Consider the following 17,851-nt stretch of genomic DNA (forward strand, 5'->3'; position numbering starts at 1 on the left):
CCAAGGAAACAAAAGCTGACATAAAACAATCACAACTTTTATTTTAAACATGATAGCCACCTAATTTTTTAGCCATTACTAAAGTAAGTAAAATTGTCACACTTGATAGGAAGGATAAGTATTTTGTGAACTTAGTTAAAAAACAGTGGCTGAATGGATCTACGGAAGGGACTGGAACATCATAGAAGCTTTTCCCTGTGCTGAGAGGAGCTGAGGAAAATCAGAAGTAGCCAACTATGAATTGCAGACTGCACATTTCTATGGCTATTATTAAGACAGCCTCTTTTCCAGAAGGAAAGAAGTTTACTTTTATTTTTAATAGTACATCTTAAAACCACTTTCAAAAATACAACAAAGTCCCCTTTTTCAGTTTTTAATAAAATCTACATTTTATTACAGATACTTCATAGTCTGTGCCCTCCAAGGGTTCTGCCACTGCTTTCTTACTGTTTCACACATTAAATATTTACAGGCATAGGGCTCCATCCTTCCATAAGCCTCCAAATCTAATAGCACACACATGCACACACACAACTAATCATGCAAGAAAAAGGGATGTTAATCGTTTATAAATCCAGACTATATCCTAGTCATCAGTTTCAAGCACGCTTGGGACTTGTGAAGAAGTTGCACTTCAAATGTAAACTACAGCTTTGCAGCCACGATTAACAAGTGTTTTTCACTAGACATTACCACTTATCTGGGCAAATAATTCCATCCACTGAGCGATAAAGTTGGTCACATCCCCAATTTCATTACACTGCCTTCACAGCACCATCCCACCGTACTGTTTCCAAGAACAAGGACTGGGCAGGTAGAGTTGGTTCTTCAAAGTTTCCTCAATAAATTTTGCCTCTGATTAGTGTTTATTCATGTTCTCTGGCAAAGATGACCATCACGCTTGTATTTTACCAGTTCAGGATTGAATTTGTGATTCTACTTTGCCTGTGACTCTCAGTAACACAATTCATCACATGCATGCCACAATTACCCCTTTGAAAAATGGTAAAATAAATTATTCTTCATCATCTGCCTTCCTGTCTGGGGCTGAACTGGGTCAGGAAGGACTCCCCCACAGTATCCGTGTCCTGTAGCCAGAACAGTAGGCCTATACATTGGTTGCGACCTCTAGGCATAATTATAAGCAACAATCATAAATAAAATTCATAGGCTGGAGAGATGAGGAGAGCCTATATAGGGCATCATAAATTGTGATATTCTGAGGAAAAATGCATTAGTATTTTTGAAGACCATTACTTTGAGGAGAAATGTGGGGGGGTTGTTTCTTTTTTATAAATAAATGCAAAATTTATGGCAGTGTATGTTTAACCTTTAAGATGCTTAAGAGTAGGAAGGCATATTTTATTCCCAGCAGGCCTCATGGTCATCTCACTTAGACACACTGGCATTGACTGTTCAAACATGACAGCTAGCACACTTAATTCAACATTTAAAAATTATCAGGCAAGAATTCCAGATGCATGCCAAACAAAAGAAGAGCTTTGATTTTAGATAGCAGTGAAACAGAGCAAAGAAAATTTGCAATACATAAAAGAAGAAAGCTGCAAGTCTAACACTTACTGTTTTGATGTCTTCATTAAGATATGTGTCATTCATTATAAATTGAGGGTAACCAACTTTTGCCATAACTGCCTTTGCCTTTGAAAAAGAAAAAAAGAAAAAAAGTGTTGGTAGATATAACCATTTCTCAGAATATGGCACATTTTTTTCTCCCATTCTATTTCCACTTTGTATTATTATGCCTCCCTGAAGGCATCTTAATTTTTACTTCAAACCAACTTGCCTACAAGATAAACTTGGTGCCATAAATAAGCTTCACATCACAACGTGGAGGGTCCAGGTTCTGTTGTCAGATTATCACAGTAGGTCTGTTGCTGCCTGCAGAGCTTTTGCAGACTTACAGCAACGTGTTTGAGTGCAAAATCTTAACAGCTGATTTTCCTTACTGTTTTTTGTGTTAATCAGACAGTCAAATGCCCATCTCCACAATGTTTTCCAAAAGACAACAGGCAATAGACTGTTCTGCTATGGCGCAGTAGCAGGTACACATCCCTGTTAAAATGGATTTGATACACAGATATGGATGAATGTGGGTCCCAGCAAGTGCAGATTAGCGTATTTCCACTGAAGGTCACTTTCATTTACACCTGAGGATGGGTGCACACTTTTCTGAAGGACAGTGTACTTTCCTAAAACCACAGGGCTAATCTTGGTTTTGTTCTCCACTTTCATCCCTCTGCTTTGCAGTCTTTTCACTTTCCCTAATGTCAGTAAAGGTGTTAAAATAAGACACTTCAATTTCATTAACCACTTTTTTTCTACTTTCAGTCATGACTTGGTCCCAGTGTTTACACACAATCTGTGTAAACACTCTGGTGTGAAGTGATAGTAGCTGTAGATGAGTTTTCCCACTTTGTAAATCATGGCATAAGCATATAAACAGCCTTAGTAATGTCCTCACAAAAACACAAGCAGGCCACCCAGCCATCCACAATCTCTGGGGAAACAACACATTTCCAGAACTGAAGAGCAGAAGGATACAAAAGGCTAAGGAGACATACCAAGAAGTCAAATATGACAAGTCCATAGAATAAATTAAAGCCATGGTGGACTAGGGTAGCACAAAGCTTCCACTTTCCACAATGTTTTCAGGATGCTAAATGTAAACTCTCCTTGGAATTCCCGCTACCCCTCAAAAAACGCTCTTCTAGAAACTTCTTCTTCAAACTCAGATGTCTAAACTCACACGAATATTGCAGATATGAAGTGCAATAAATGGAATGGCCTTTAAACCAACTGCAGCCATACCAACCCTTCATTCACCTCTCTGTGAGCAGAGCCTGGACTTCTCTGGGGTCCGCCAACTTCTATTTCCTTCTTGCTGTAGGAGGTGAGTGTTCAAGGGAAGATTCCCCTTCCTCCATAATGAAATCCTTGCCCCCTTCTCCCCTTTCACAGCGTCTCAATACAACTGGGCCTCCAATGACAGCAAGAATTAGAAATGTCTGTTTCACAATTGTAAGAAGGAAGATGATGGAGGACTTCCTCCATTTAACCAAAACTGTTTTGTCTCCTATTTTTCAAGAAGAAAGGTGTCTTTGTTTATTCAAACTCCTTAAGTGTCTCAATCTTATTTCCAACCCAAAGTCATAATACTCCATTTGTGACATCACAATCAATCATGTTTGAGATAATTAAGATGTCACAAACAGAAGATTACAACTTCAGGTAGGAAATTAGCAGCAGGAGCAGATGATCTCTTAAGCAAGAAAGATCCCATTGTCATGCAAATATCCCCAGAGATAAAAAGGTAGTGGAAGACAAACGCTGAACAGAAAATACAAAATGTGCCAAATTAACTCTCAACAGAATGTTTTCTGTTTTCCAGAAGGTAGAGCAGCCTTTCTTTCTTAAATTTTTCTTTCTTAAAATTTGAATTTCTTTCTTAAAATTTGAAGCCTACCTAGAGCAGATATTTTAAATGCCTGGGGGCAGGGTAAAAAGCAAGATGGGGAGGGGAGAGCAATTCATATGCAAGTTTGTATATAATCAAGAGTGTCTAATTTTTTTCCTGGTGTTGGTGTCAGGTCCAGCTGACTGAACTTTGCAAAGAACTGGAAAATTTCCTTTCCCATTTCCAGTGTTTTAATCCTAGTTGAAACTCATCTTGAGAAAGCAAAGAACAAAACTCATCAGTTTTAGTTTCCATTAAGCCAGCTGCTTGAACAAGTTTGGTGAATCTCGAATGTTCTGCATGTACTCCAGGGTACCCACCTGAATCACTTAAAGCAGTCTCTGAGTTGAATCTATATAGTGGAGCCCCTTAGCATTTTGATTAAACAGATATAATTTAAAAACTAATTTATACGATGAAGACTAAACCATTTAAAAACAATTTATACTGCAACTGGCAAAAAAAATCAACAGTGGTTTTTAACAAAAAAGTAAGGAATAATTGTGTCAGTACAATGTCATTTCACTAATGACTTAGCCAGTACAGTGTTGATCAAAAGCTGTTGATCTTGTTTTGGCACATAGAAGAACATTTTTAGTTTTGAGCTATATTATATCCTTTTAAAATGCTCTTTATTTCTAGACTGTCTTCTAAATAAAAGCAAATAAATTCATGCCTTACTGGCTGTAAACACAGAGGACTATGGAACCAGCCTAGATCTGGCAGTGCATCTTTACTGAAAGAAGCAGTGATGGGCCCTGCCCTCCAACCCATGGTGCTAGTACTTAGTTGTGACATAATATCTCCACTCCACCACAGGGACATTTTGGGGTTTTTGTGGAATATCTGCCACATCCATCTCAGTCTTGTCTTCCACAGCAGCCCACTAAACAGCAGCTTGGAACTGCCAGCTTTTGTCCCTTTTAGACCTCATTCCTTAACCAAACATCTCTAAGGGTAAGGATGAATCCTCCAGGTTCCTTAATGGCAGGTCTGACATAGGTTGACCTCAATATATATAATCACATAATATCATAAATACTCATATAATAAATATTTCACTTTTAAAATTATTATTTTAGTGACACTTAAATTCTTTACTCCTCTCAAGGTCCTGCTGCATTAGGAAAGGAAGAGACGGGAAAATGTTCTTCCAAACAGACTACCTCAGGTGAGCTTGACCTCAGGTCACACATACTTTTGCTTTGCAGCTTTCACAATTGATGTTGTGAGATTAAAATTTTCAAGCAGGAGGAAAAAATAGCTGGACTCTACTGAGGTTATTTTTCTTTTTATATAAAGGCTATATAAAACCCGAGTAAATAACAGAGTTTGTCTCAAAGAGACTTTTGAAAGTAAACTCAAAAGATAATGCTGTTCCTCGTACTTTGATGTTTTATCAATGGCTAAAGCTGCCTGTATCTTGTGATATGTGTGTGTGTGTGTATGAGGAAAATGTTATTTTATTGAATTTGTTACTTATAAGTTCTTACCACGATATATGTGGTTTAGAAGTCTGAGCAAACAAGACAGATGATAGACTCTGTAATGACTAAACTCTAAGGCACTTTACTAGCACTGTAATTCTGATGCCTTCTTAAATGTTCCACCAGACATGCAGGATAGCAAAAATTTAGAAAACTACATATGTTGTTACTACATTACCAAGTTAATTTTCTATTAGAAAACATAAGTACATGTTTAAACACCATTACAAAGCTTCTAGACCAACTAAATTCACAAATAACATTGTTCAGGAGCCTTTTTGAGAAGATCTAGAGCAAGAGCTGATGGAGGGCACACTGGTACAAGGTTGTCACATGCAATCCATGTCTCGCTCCACAGGTTCTCCCAGAAAAGGAGTGTGTCTCAGATTGGTCCTAATGGTATCTACAATGCAGCCAAAAATGTAGAGGTATGCCATGCTCTCCTGAGATCCTACTGAGGTAGTGACCCAGGGCCACCTTATCTCCACAGTGTAGAACATACCGGTGTGGGAGTAACAGAGGAATAAGCTTGCTTGATCTGAAGGACCAAGAGCATCTCTTTTTGAAGAGCTGCTCCCAGCACCCTGGCTCCAGCCTGGGATGAGGTCCAGGCCCATACAGCCGCCCAGGCAAGCACTTAGGGCAGGAAGTGTGGGTGGCAGGCCAGAAGGCTGTGGCACACCATGGTGTTCCCTGATGCCAACAGTGCAGGACATGGGGCTCCTGGTGGATGGGACTGTTTCCTACAGCCAAAGCAAAACCCGTGAGAGGACACAAGAAGCCCTCTGAAGTCCTTGGGAATCCCTCCATCTGGGATTCCTCCCAAGGGCTTTGCATAAGATCCAAGCCCATTCAGCTGAGCCCAGCACACAGCCTGATTTATTGGCACAATAGAAAAGTTAGAAAGAGCAGGTTTCTAAACTTGTGCGTTGGAAGTTTCTTGCTTCCTTGGCTATGTTTTCTGTTCACTTGAGTAACATTTAACATCCATTCAAAGACTCCTTATTCATACAGCACAAGAAAGTGGAAAACACTTCTATGACTGGCTTGCTTTTTGATAATGCAGTCAGTATTTTCCCCTTGACAAGATTAAAAGTATGTTTAAAAGACCAGCCTTCCAGGAGGCATGCACACACATGGTGGGAAGCAAATGAAATGTGACAAATGTACAGGAACCCAGCCATGTGGTAATTGCACACGAATCTGCCGCAAACGCACCGTGCACAACTTGCTATGGTCTAAAGGCTCACTTAATTCCTTTCTCTAATTTGCATATTAAATAACTACATGTACGGGAAGAAAAGAGGGGATGGGGTATTTCCCCCAGCTATTGTTAAATACTGAGCCTACCTTAGACTGTTGAGTAAATTAAGAAACCTTGTCACCTCAGGCTTCCTTTCCTGCCACTGAAAGCAAGAGGGGGTGATGCAGAGAAGCAGCATGCTTTCAGGTAAGTCACGATAACTGTTTTCTATCCCAGCAGCCAGAGAGAGCAGGCTCCAAGGCAGAAGACCCAGAGTGGGACTACTCCCTCTGCCATTGATTATGCATGGAAGTTTCCCCACTGACTTCAACACAGTTGGGATTTTACCATCAGTATTTCTTTCTGGCACAACGAGAGCACTCTAATCAGTTTACTACAGAGACAAAATAATAAACGATCTTTCACTCTTGACTTAACAACTTGCCAACGTGAGAACACACACACGTGTTTCAATGCTACAAAGCATCCCAGTTTCCAGTCTAGTCAAATTCTCACTTGACAACCAAACTCGGGATGTGAGCCTTCTGAGAGTCTTCTTTGCCCATCAGAGTATGATTTGGATATTTTGTAGGCCTGCCAGCAACACCAAGTACTGACATGTTGTACCTACTGTAAAAAATCAAACCCAAAACATAGCTCACCCCTGACAAAGTTTTATGAGTCTGAGATGGATCTTCAGTAGATCAACTTGACTCACAATAACTTTGTGAAGATAATTTTCAAGCTTCTAAAAATATAAAAAATTAATACAATTACAATTCACTGAAAAATTAGCATGAAATACATTCTGAAAGCTAAAATCATTCACAGCAGAGTAATGTTCCATTTAATTACAAGGATTAACTCAGCCTTTATGTACATGTCTGGTCTTTTCATTTTTCATTGAAAACAGACAATTCAAGAGCCATCTGGTAAAACTGCTGCATAGATATCACTGCGTCTATCTAGGTTTTACATATAGAAAAAAGAAGGAAAATAGAGTGATGGATCTTGGTAAAACACTAAAAAGTTCCATCACGGGGCTAAAGCCCAGTCCTACAGATGTCAGTAGGAAGTGACCCACTGACTTGAGTAGGAGATGGACTGGGCCCACCTTAATAACATATATTATTTCCTACGCAAGGGCCACATGAAATATCAGGGATTTTCACACCATCAGCTGCAGTCAACAGTGAAGTGGTAACTCAAAAATGAACACTTGGCCTGAAATGATAATCTCCAAGAGTACTTGATCTGCAGTGAACTGGCTGTAATTCATACTCCAGAATATAGCTATATTATCAAACTATTTATTTTTAAACTTTGGCTTTAACTTTTATATTTGCACATCCCAACAATACAAACTATGTAGACTTTTCAAGATTTTCAGAGCTAGTGTTTCATTTAATAACAATTCACAAACCACGACCTCACACAGCACCATAACTCTCCCCTCTCTATTTCAATAATTGTTTTGATTGCTTAAAATTAATTGATTGTGGAGATGGAAAATACAGCTATCACTCCATTCTTGTAATAGCTTAATGCCAGGGGTAAAGAAAAAAATAAATTAAAAAACCCCAAGTGACTTCTTATGTGAATAGTCATATCCATCACATACACATAAAATTGCTTTCAGTTAAATACACACTGTGGTTTCAAAAGTAGCTGAGTCCATTTAAGAACTTTGTGCTGACAAAGGAAAAAAATGTCCTAGTCCTCACTCTTCTCCCCTGCTCCTCCCATCTCTGTCCGTACTTCTGCTCATGCTGCCTGTGCTCAGTCTCCAAAGGCTGCCTCAGCTTCTTGCCACCATATTTCTGGGAGACCACTTAGCTCACTAACATAGCAGAAATCTATCCAAGTTTTTCCCCAGCTAATTTTCCACCAGATCAGTGAGCTGAATCACTCACTACATGGAGAGACCCAGAAAGTGCTGGAACTAGCACAAGACAAATGCTGGGAACACATCATGTGGGAAGGTGGAGAAGGAACAGTAAACAGGTTATTTGCTGTTACCTCTTTCTCTGAATCATCTTTTGAAACCAAAGCCTCACTTGAAGAAAACTTCCTGACAAGAAAATATTAGCTAGTACACTTAAAAACATCATACCCTACATTATCATCATAGGAAACAGAATGGAAAAGGGACACAAAATTTTCTAAGTAAACTGTTGGTTGGGATTGTATGTTCAGTCTTAATATCCACCATCTAGCAAGACAATATTATTATTACTAACCGTAATGTTAAAGCACATAAAGGTTTAGTAGGACTGTTAGGCACGGAAGAGTCAGAAAAAGCAACAATGTGCATCAGTGTCACTCTTTCCTGTCCTAAATCCCTTTTGCTTCTTGGGTCTCTGGAAGACAAAGACTCAATCATTGGTTCAAGCATTGTGACAATAATTTCACAGGAATTAAATTTTCAGTTGAAACTAATCTCGCTTTTAAAATAATTTTTTAGCAATATAACTGAATTAAATCACAGAAAATGTGAAACAGTTTTACATACATAAATATACAAATCCACTGTGATACTTTCACAAGTGTAACTCTTTAGTTCAATGCAGCAGTATAATTAATAGACTTACTCATATTTTCTCCTGCCAGCTTCGTTCCAAACTCGTTCTGCTGCCAGCTTTGCTTTAATTTTGCTAAGAAAAAGTGTTCCTTTGTCCATTTTATTTTAATTTCTTTTTTCCATTTGTAACCTCTGTATGACAATTACTATGATTCCATTATTTTATATATAGAATATTATGAATGACAGACATAAATGCTGTCTTTCATGAACGGAACCACAGCTCTGTAAATTAAATGTATTTCTTCATGACACACAGTAATTGCCTTCCTCTGTCATTATACAATACATAAATGCACTTATACAACAGACCAGCGCAAATGGCAAAAGGTATATTTAACACCTAACTATTACTGTCTAAAGTTCCTTGGTCAGTTTTAAGGGTCTCTAGGTTCCCAATGGAGCTGGGATCATGCTTGTGGACCAGAAGGAAGGATGGTGCATGGATATGCAAACTGTCTCGGTCTGCACTACGTCCAGCTGTGGCATCGCAGCTCCACACCAGCAGTAATAGGTCCACTCTAGCATGGGGATTTCTGCACTAGATTTACCTCTACACATCTGTAGATCACTTAGAGAATGACTACACCCCACGGGGTGTGCGCAGACAGCTAGGAGCTCCTCACACTGCTCTTCAAACAAGCTAGAAGCAAGTGTTGTTCTGAAGACACAGACCATCATTAGTGTCATGCTGGTATATATATGTCACATGGTATATGCTGCTAAGCTGCCTTTGACAGAGCTGTAATAGTTCATGCACCTGAATTAAGCCTGGACACATCTTTAGCACTACAGAAAACTATCTCCTCATGCTTTTATATTCAGGCAATGTTTTATGTTCTCTGATACAATTGTCTCTTAAAATAAAAAACAAAACAAAAAACCCCACCCCACCCAACCAAGTATGCACCCAACTCAAAATTCTCTTTATCTGCCTTTTGAAATTACATCAGATATCTTTACCAAAGAAATTTTGCACCAGAATCCTAAGGATTTGGAATGCCACAAAGAAAAAGTCACCTTTGAATGGGCTTTGGAATGTTAGTGAGCTGCAGAAATCATGATGTTGCATTTTTTGTAGGAACTCCTTCCTCAGCTCCTTCCTCACTGCTCCCCCCTAGAGCTCCTCATCAGTTGACCTGTAGTCCCACTTTCAAGCCACCTCTTGCTAGAAGCACACCCACCTTGCTGTGAAATTTTTCCTGTTGTTTTTATTTTAGCTCTGGGAAAACATCAGGTTTAACAAGAAACACTGTGCTGATAAAAAGAAGAAGTCCCATGGCCCCAAAAAGCCCAGTGTGCTGAAGAGATCTCTGGTGCCGAACACTGAGAGACGGGCAGCCCCACAGCCTAGGAAAGGGCAAGGAAACTCTCCCTGTCACAGCAGTATGAGTTACCACAGCATTTCTTTTGGCAGTTTTATGCAAAACACTGAATAACCCGTTCCAGAAAGGGACAACTTCTGACCTTAGCCTCTGCTTGCATCGGTTTATATTCATCTAACATTTTCAAGGTTATCTTTGCTTAAGCAAAGGTTGCAGAGCAACTTTTTTTTCTTTTTAATGAACAGAATGTGAAAAAATCTCTTTTCATTTCTAGCCACAAGTGAGCATCAGACCCAGTCTAGGTACAGCTGAGACCAGGCATGGCAGAGACTCGTTCTTACACCACTCTAGAACTGAAATAGGGACCGAGGACCTGAACACAAGCATTACTCGTCTCAGGACTTCAGGTTTTCTCTCCAAGGAGAAATTAGTTTTGCTTGAACAGGGAGCCCAACCAGCACTGTATCAGTAAGCAGGTCACCATCTTATATGCCTATGCTCTATAGTATATGGGGGAAAGAGATGCAGACATAGGCAGAAATGTAGGCTGCAGAATACAGAAAAAACATACGCAGAAAACACTCTACTTTCTACTCAAGACCAAATCCCTCTCTATTCCAAATCTTTACATATTTCTATTTTTAAAGAAATTATAGATGTGTATTTATTTTCACAGTGATGGAACTCACCACCCACCCAGAAAATTGAGCACAAGACGCCTCACAGCTACCTCATGAAGCTGAGCCTCATAAAGGCAGCTGAGGAAGCCTTGGTTCTTAGGCACAGTGTCCTGGCTTCTGAAAGGTCACTAAAGGAACAAATTCCTGAGTCTGATGAGCTCCTTGTGGCAAAGCTCCTCTAAAAGTAAACTCCAGCCATACCAGTACCAGAAGCCATTTCACATTTCACCACTTTGATTCAGACCTCCATGACTAGTACAATCCCTGAGCAAGTGAAAGCGTTGCTAAGGCTCCTGCTCCTGGAGAGCTTGGTGCCTGGGGCTGAGGGCCCATGCCAGAGCCCCAGCCCATGGCCCTGACTTGCTGAGCTTCCTGCCTGCTCGCAGCAAGCAGGCAGCTTTCCTCTTGGTGGCTCAGGCAGACAGATATAAGACATGGAGATCACCACAGCCAGAAAATGCACATTCATTGAAAATAGAGAGGGAAGGCCAAGTGGATACCTGAGCATGCCCTCGTAGACTCCTCCATACAGAGAATGGGTCTCCCACACCTCAATATCTGTTACTGTGGAGCTGGGGGACTACAATGTCTTTATAACTGTTCCTCTACAAAAGGCAGTTTTACTTGGTAAAACAACATAGATAAAGAAAGTTAAAGCTGAAACTGAACGAAGCTTCCAAGGCTGGCAGAGGACTTCCTGCCCTTTGGAAGACCTAATCTGTTTTTTAGCATACCGATACTTTCATGTTGCAGTTCTGCCACAAAAGCTTCAGATTCACCCTGGTCCCTGAACATCTGCAGGTGTGTCCGTCCATCTGTCTCCCTCCTATTTCAAGCAGGAGATTTGTCACAAGTGTTTTGATGTCACGCCCCCATTCTGGCCTTACAGAGTTGTGCTGTAGTCTGAAAAATGACAGCTGTGAGATCAGGGTTAAATACAATTTCCTCTCCCTTCACCTGTTTTCCACTATCTGTTTGCACGGTGCTGAGGTTATTAATGGAACTGACATCCCTGCACAACTGAGTGAGCAGTAGCAGCAGCCAGATAACAAGGGAGAAGCTGACAGGAGCAATCTAACCCCAGAGATAAGAGATAAGCAAACATGCCATGGCTATTAGTTTCCACTCTGGCCAACGGTGAAGAACATCTCCTGTGGTTACTGAACAGGAAAGCCCCATCTTCCTGAGAAGGTTAAATTAAATTCAGGATATGAGAGATATGATTCTTTGAGTTCAAAATCTAAAGTTTGTGATGAGAAATAAACATTTGACTTTAAAAAAGATAAGTGTTGTTAATCTGATGGAAACTGAAGACCTATTTTTACTCAGAGGAAAGTGTGGAACGCTACTCTAGTAGGAAAGTACCTTGCATTCTCTGTATCTTCCAGGTGAAAAATTTTACTCTAAACATTGGCATTTTCCAAACAGCTATCTCAGGGATGATGTGGGAGTGGTAGCCTCAATGTCCTGACTAAATTCCAAACTAGATAAGTAGAGCAAACTTTTCAATTCCCCTACATAATTTCTGAGCTGGGCAGCAGCTACTTCACTTCCTGCTTCCTATGGAGTTGTCCTCACATGTCCATGCACATGGTAGGATAAAGATGAGTTACACTATGAAGATAAGCTCCTGGTGATATATTTAATGTCCAAGGGAATTGTAGACCTGTAGGAAAAGAGTTAAAACGTGACTGCCTTTTCTGAACTCCAACCCATGTTTCAAATTTATCAGGAGACTTGCTTATTCTCCTTGCAATGCAACTGCTACAATACTGGAAGGACCTTCAGTTTTTTCATTCAGACAGAGACTACCCTAATTTCAGAAAGCTCACTTCCACAAAGGAAGAATGTGGCCAAGGTTCAATTGGCAGTAAGCAGAAGTACGCTCTCCCGTTTAGAAATGACAAGGTTGTTTCAAGATCTGAATCAAACTTTCTAGTAAAACCAGTAAATTTGGAAGTCAGAAGTCACCACTATTGATTTCTGAACAGGAATGAAGTGCAGAAATGCAATTAGAGCCTTTGGAAATTTCTCCTTTTCCTAGTTCTTCTGAAGTGAGTCTGGCAGCTTCTGTTAGTGTTCTGAAGCAGCCTTACACTTTGTGAAGTTCTCTGAGATCCTAGAACCAAAGATATAAAGTCATCTTAAAAGAACTTGTAAAAGGGGTATTGGGATCTTCACTTTTGAAACTCCATCCCGCTCTTTTACCAAACGTTATTCTGTCAGCCTTGTGCTGGCCTTCATTCCAGAAAAAGCCCACTTGAGATATGGGAGGCACTGAGACTCAGGTCTGGTTCCTCTGTCGTATTTTTGCATTATTTTATATAGGATGGATCCACAGACCCCACAAGGCACAAAAGACATGTTTTCTTTTTGCAGAGCACCCAGTGACCGCTCTCAAGATTGTATGATTTGTCATCTTTGTGCAAAATTAGCATGGCATTAAGCAAGATCAATTTCAGCTCCTGAAGCTGTGGTGTCTGGCCTTTTTGTCTGGGTATGCCTCAGATCTTAATGAAAAGTTATTTTTCAGTACCATATCTAGTGCACGCTCCAGCCAGTCTGTATGAACAAATGCAGGAGGCTCCATACTCCCTGGATATAGCTGTGCCAGGGTTATACAGAAGCAAGAGTGGGCACAAGAAAAGAACAGGAGATTATGATTCTCTGGTTTCCCCACTACAAGAACACAGCGGGAAAAGCTAACATTTTCCAGACGAGCAAAAGGAGATGCTTTTTCACACAGAGAGCAGTGAGGCAGTGGAGCTCATTGCCTTGGGGAGCTGCAGATGATAAAAATTGTCTTGGGTTCAAAAAGTCATTAGGCAAACTCACAGCAGAAAAATATGAATAAATACAAAGACACGACTTCTGATTCAGGAAGCAACTGAGCTGCAAATGTCAGAGTCCAGGAGAGGATAGTGGGAATGTATCCCTTTATGCTTGCCCTGTCCTTATGTTCATCTCTAAACATCTGCTGCTCTTTGGCCACTGTCCGAACCAGACATTGGACCTCTGGTGTGAGCAGTATGGCTGTCATGTTCATAGTGAAATCACCCAAATGTGAAGAGAGAGAGACCATGGAGAACTGGGAAAGATGGTGGGGGCTCAGTTAATTGACTGGAGGGCTGGATACGGCCAATAAGTTCCAGCTGAGAAGTAAATGGCTTCAGTGGGATAACCCATGAACACCTACCTCATTTAAAGTTTCTATACTTTGTTAAATTAGGGTTTGTACAGATGGCTCTTGATTTCCTAAGGGCTATTGGCCTAAATTACACTGTGTTATCTAGGGAGGTTTGCTGTAGCTCTCTGAAGCAGCCGAACAAACCCTGTAGGCTAAACAAAGGTACCTTACACTGTCTGAGACACCCATAGCTAGGCTATGCGTACATATATAGCTATGAGACACCCCGTGTCCTTGTATTTCCCTGTGGTCCTCTTGCCTCAGTCTTCAGACTCAGAGAGATGTGAAGAAAACAAATGTTGCCTATACAGCTTCCTTAGAGAGAAGTAAAGTAAAGCCAAGCAGCAGGCAAGTTCAGTAGGCAAAAAATGATTGCACAGTGACCTTGGGATTTGTGCTTCATGACCTAAAGAGGTTAATAATGTTAGAGAAAAATCTTATTAGAGGAAAAACAAGCTTTTTTTGGCTTATCATCCATGCTTTAAAAATAGTATTGCAAAGCAAAAAAACCCAACTTCCTACAATGCAGGCTATTTTATAGGAGCCTTGCAAACTTTCAGAAAACAGGCTTTTGTGTAAAGGGCTGTTTTTCAAGCCTCCAATTAAACCCAAGCAGAAAAGGCATTTCAGGAAGGAAAAACAATCACTAATAAAATAATGGCTCCTGCCTAGAAAAGGGAATAATTTTACATCTCAGTGATAATCTTCCACTGAATTATCCTTTGAAAAGCAGAAGCAATATATTATCATTTTAAAGATGAGAGCCCTGATCACACACGACACGTCAATGGAGTTTCACTTGCAGGTTCTCCCTTTTTGCTGTTGCCCACCATTACAAGACAGAGCCGTCAATACCATTTGGCTGATATCCTGGGCTGAAATCTGCACCTTCATTGTAAGGGAAACAAAAGGCTCTCCTCTCTCCCCTCCCTCTTCATCTTCCACCCTTCTCAGAGGCTGCAAGGTGGCCCAGAGCTCACCAGGTGCCTGGGCCACCAACGAGGGATCTTTCTGCACGGCTTCTGTAACGCGCAGACCATGTACTTGAAGACTGTTGCCAGACACACCCTTGGAGCTGTACTCATTTGGATAATTTCTCTGTTCTTCAAATGAAGGCAAAATTTAATGACCCTTAGAGAGAGGCTAAAAGGGCAAGAGAAGGAACCTTTTTCTCTTTTTTTTTTTTTTTTTTATTAAATCAGAGTTCTCTATTGAAAATTCGGGAGGTTAACAGGCATAGGTTAAGCACGTTTCAGATGACAGTCAAATACAGAGCAATAAAGCAAGGCTTGCACACAGCAGAGGAGGGACAGGGCAGCAAACAGCGTTACAGCACAGAGCTGAACGCTTCTCTCCTACTCGGAGCTCCTTTGGAAGCAGCATGAGCTCCATCCAGAGAGCTAGGTGAGAACTGCACGTGAGGACAGACCGAGTCACCTTACTCTGATAAAAACTTTCTTTGTAAGATTGGCCTTCAGATGGTCTGATTTAAATCCGTGTTTCGATCACAGAAAGAGAGGAATGGAGGGAGGATAGAAGGAAATTATTAGATGTTATCTCGTTTATATTGCTTTGTTACACAGGGAAAGTCAAACCCTAACTCCAAAGTATACAAGGGCTAAACGCATGATTCTCAGAACTCAAGGCTGCAAGACAATTGTTCCCTGTCACAAGGACCAGTCGATTTGATCCTTTCAATATGGTTTGGGCTCATCAAATTAGTAGTGTTCACTCTGAGTAACTTAAAACAACAGAACAGACACAAAGAGAGTCACAGACGGATAAATATTTCAGTGATTAGATGGAGCTGACAGGCTGCCTAAAGCAAAATTCAAGCATCGATTCTACCAGAGGGTCTTTTGTAAGTCCTGCGAGGTCGATGGTCCCTTTGATTGCAAAGCATCAGGCTGACAGCAAGGTATACAAGTCTGGCCTCAGCCAAGTACAAAAGAAAGGTGGGCATCAGTCAGAAAGCAGGCAGCAGAAAACATGCAAAATAGTGAGTATCCAAATCACAGAGAGGATTTACAACTAATTCTCTTTAAAGCCTGCCAGATCATTTGCATTACAGTGTTGTTATCTAAAGATACAGACACCATAAAGAACAGAAAAGTAGTCTAAGATGAGGTGTTTTCCTAGGAAGGCTCTCCATGCTTACAGTCCAGACATGCAGATCATGCATCAACTGTTTTTTCCTTTCAGAAAATGAGTAAAAATTTTGTTAATGACACAAATATGTCTGAAGTTAAAGGCTAATGGCAAACTAAATGGATCACATGGAGCAGGCCCAGCAAACAAAAACCCGGTTTCTACAGTTGCTTTCTTTCCAGAGCATTCAAAGAATTCAAGAATATGAGATTAAAAATACAGAGGAAAAGAAAGATGTGTGAATCACAGTTATTTCCATGCTGTATACGGTCTGCCATAGGACTTCAGGCAGGACCTTTATTCTGCTTTGCTATAAAGGACAATGTGAACAGCTACTGATGAAAACATAAAAGACCAAGACATTATTTACCTAACTTCCTTTCTTTACTTAATAGGCAATAATAATAGGATATAACAATATAGAATATTTCAGCTGTAAGGGACCTACAACAATCACCTAGTTCAACTTCATGACCGCTTCAGGGCTGACCAAAAGTTAAAGCACTGTCCAAAATGCCTCTTAATCACTGACAGGCACGGGGCATTGACCACTTCTCTAGGAAGCCTGTTCCAGAGTTTGACCACGCTATCTGAAAAGAAATGTTTCCTAGTGTCAAGTCTGAACCTCCACTCATGCAACTTTGAACCATTCCCACAAATCTTGTCACTGGATACCAGGCAGAAGAGGTCAGTGCTTCCCTCTCCATTTCTCCTCCTCAGGAAGCTGTAGAGAGCAATGAGGTCACCCCTCAGCCTCCTTTTCTCCAAACTAGCCAAGACCGAAGTCCTTAGCTGCTTTTCATAAAACATGTCTTCCAGCCCTCTGACCAGCTTTGTTGACCTCCTCTGGACGCATTCAAGGACCTCAGCATCCTTCTTAAATGGTCCCAGAAGTGCGCACAGTACTCAAGGTGAGGCCGCGCCAAGGCTGAATACAGTGGGACAGTCACCTGTGTTGACGGGCTGGTTGTGCTGTGTTTGATGCCCCTCAGGATGCGGTTTGCCCTCCTGTCTGCCAGGACACATTGCTCACTCCTGCCGAGCCTGCTGCCGACCAGCATCCCCAGATCCCTTCTGCAGGACTGCTCTCCAGCCGCTCCTCTCCCAGTTTATATCTGTGCCCAGCATTACTCTGTCCCAGGTGCAGAATCTGGCATTTTGACTTGTTAAATTTCATCCCATTAATCATTGCCCAGTGCTCCAAGCTATCTAGATCCCTCTGCAAGGCATCTTGTCCCCTAAGATTGTCAAAAGCACCTCCCAGTGTGGTATCATCAACCAACTTGCTAATAGTGCATTCAACTCCTGCATCCACATCTTTGGCAGAAATATTGAACAGAACTGGCCAAGGACTGAGCCCTGAGGAACACCACTGGTGACTAACTGCCAGCCAGATGTAGCCCCATTCACTACAACCCTTTAAGCCCTACTGTTCAGCCAGTTTTTCACCCAGCACACTCTGCACCTGCTCTTCTCACAGTTGGACAACTTGTCCAGAAGGATGCTGTGAGTGACAGTATCAAAAGCCTCAGTAAAATCCAGAAAAGCTACACCCACCATCTTCCCTCAGTCCGCTAAGCAGGTGACCTTATTGTAGAAGGATATCAGATTAATGATGAAGAAGGTGCCATATTTTGTTCTGGAAGTAGAAACAAGCAGAAGATGCTCACACAGGCCTCAAATTTAATTACAGAGTATCCTACCCTAACAAAAAAAAAAAATTCA

The 17,851-nt window shown here is 40.9% G+C and overlaps 1 protein-coding gene across 1 annotated transcript in view; it reads right to left on the reverse strand.

Annotated features, from left to right (window-relative positions):
* PHEX (phosphate regulating endopeptidase homolog X-linked) overlaps positions 1-17,851 on the reverse strand; it is a 114,545-nt gene that overhangs the window by 37,718 nt on the left and 58,976 nt on the right. The window contains exon 13 of the mRNA XM_037378257.1: positions 1,582-1,659. Coding sequence (XP_037234154.1) covers positions 1,582-1,659 — 78 coding nt within the window. The remainder of the gene's footprint in view (positions 1-1,581; positions 1,660-17,851) is intronic.

Source organism: Falco rusticolus, chromosome 2 (assembly GCF_015220075.1).
Source record: "Falco rusticolus isolate bFalRus1 chromosome 2, bFalRus1.pri, whole genome shotgun sequence".
Classification (NCBI taxonomy): domain Eukaryota; kingdom Metazoa; phylum Chordata; class Aves; order Falconiformes; family Falconidae; genus Falco; species Falco rusticolus.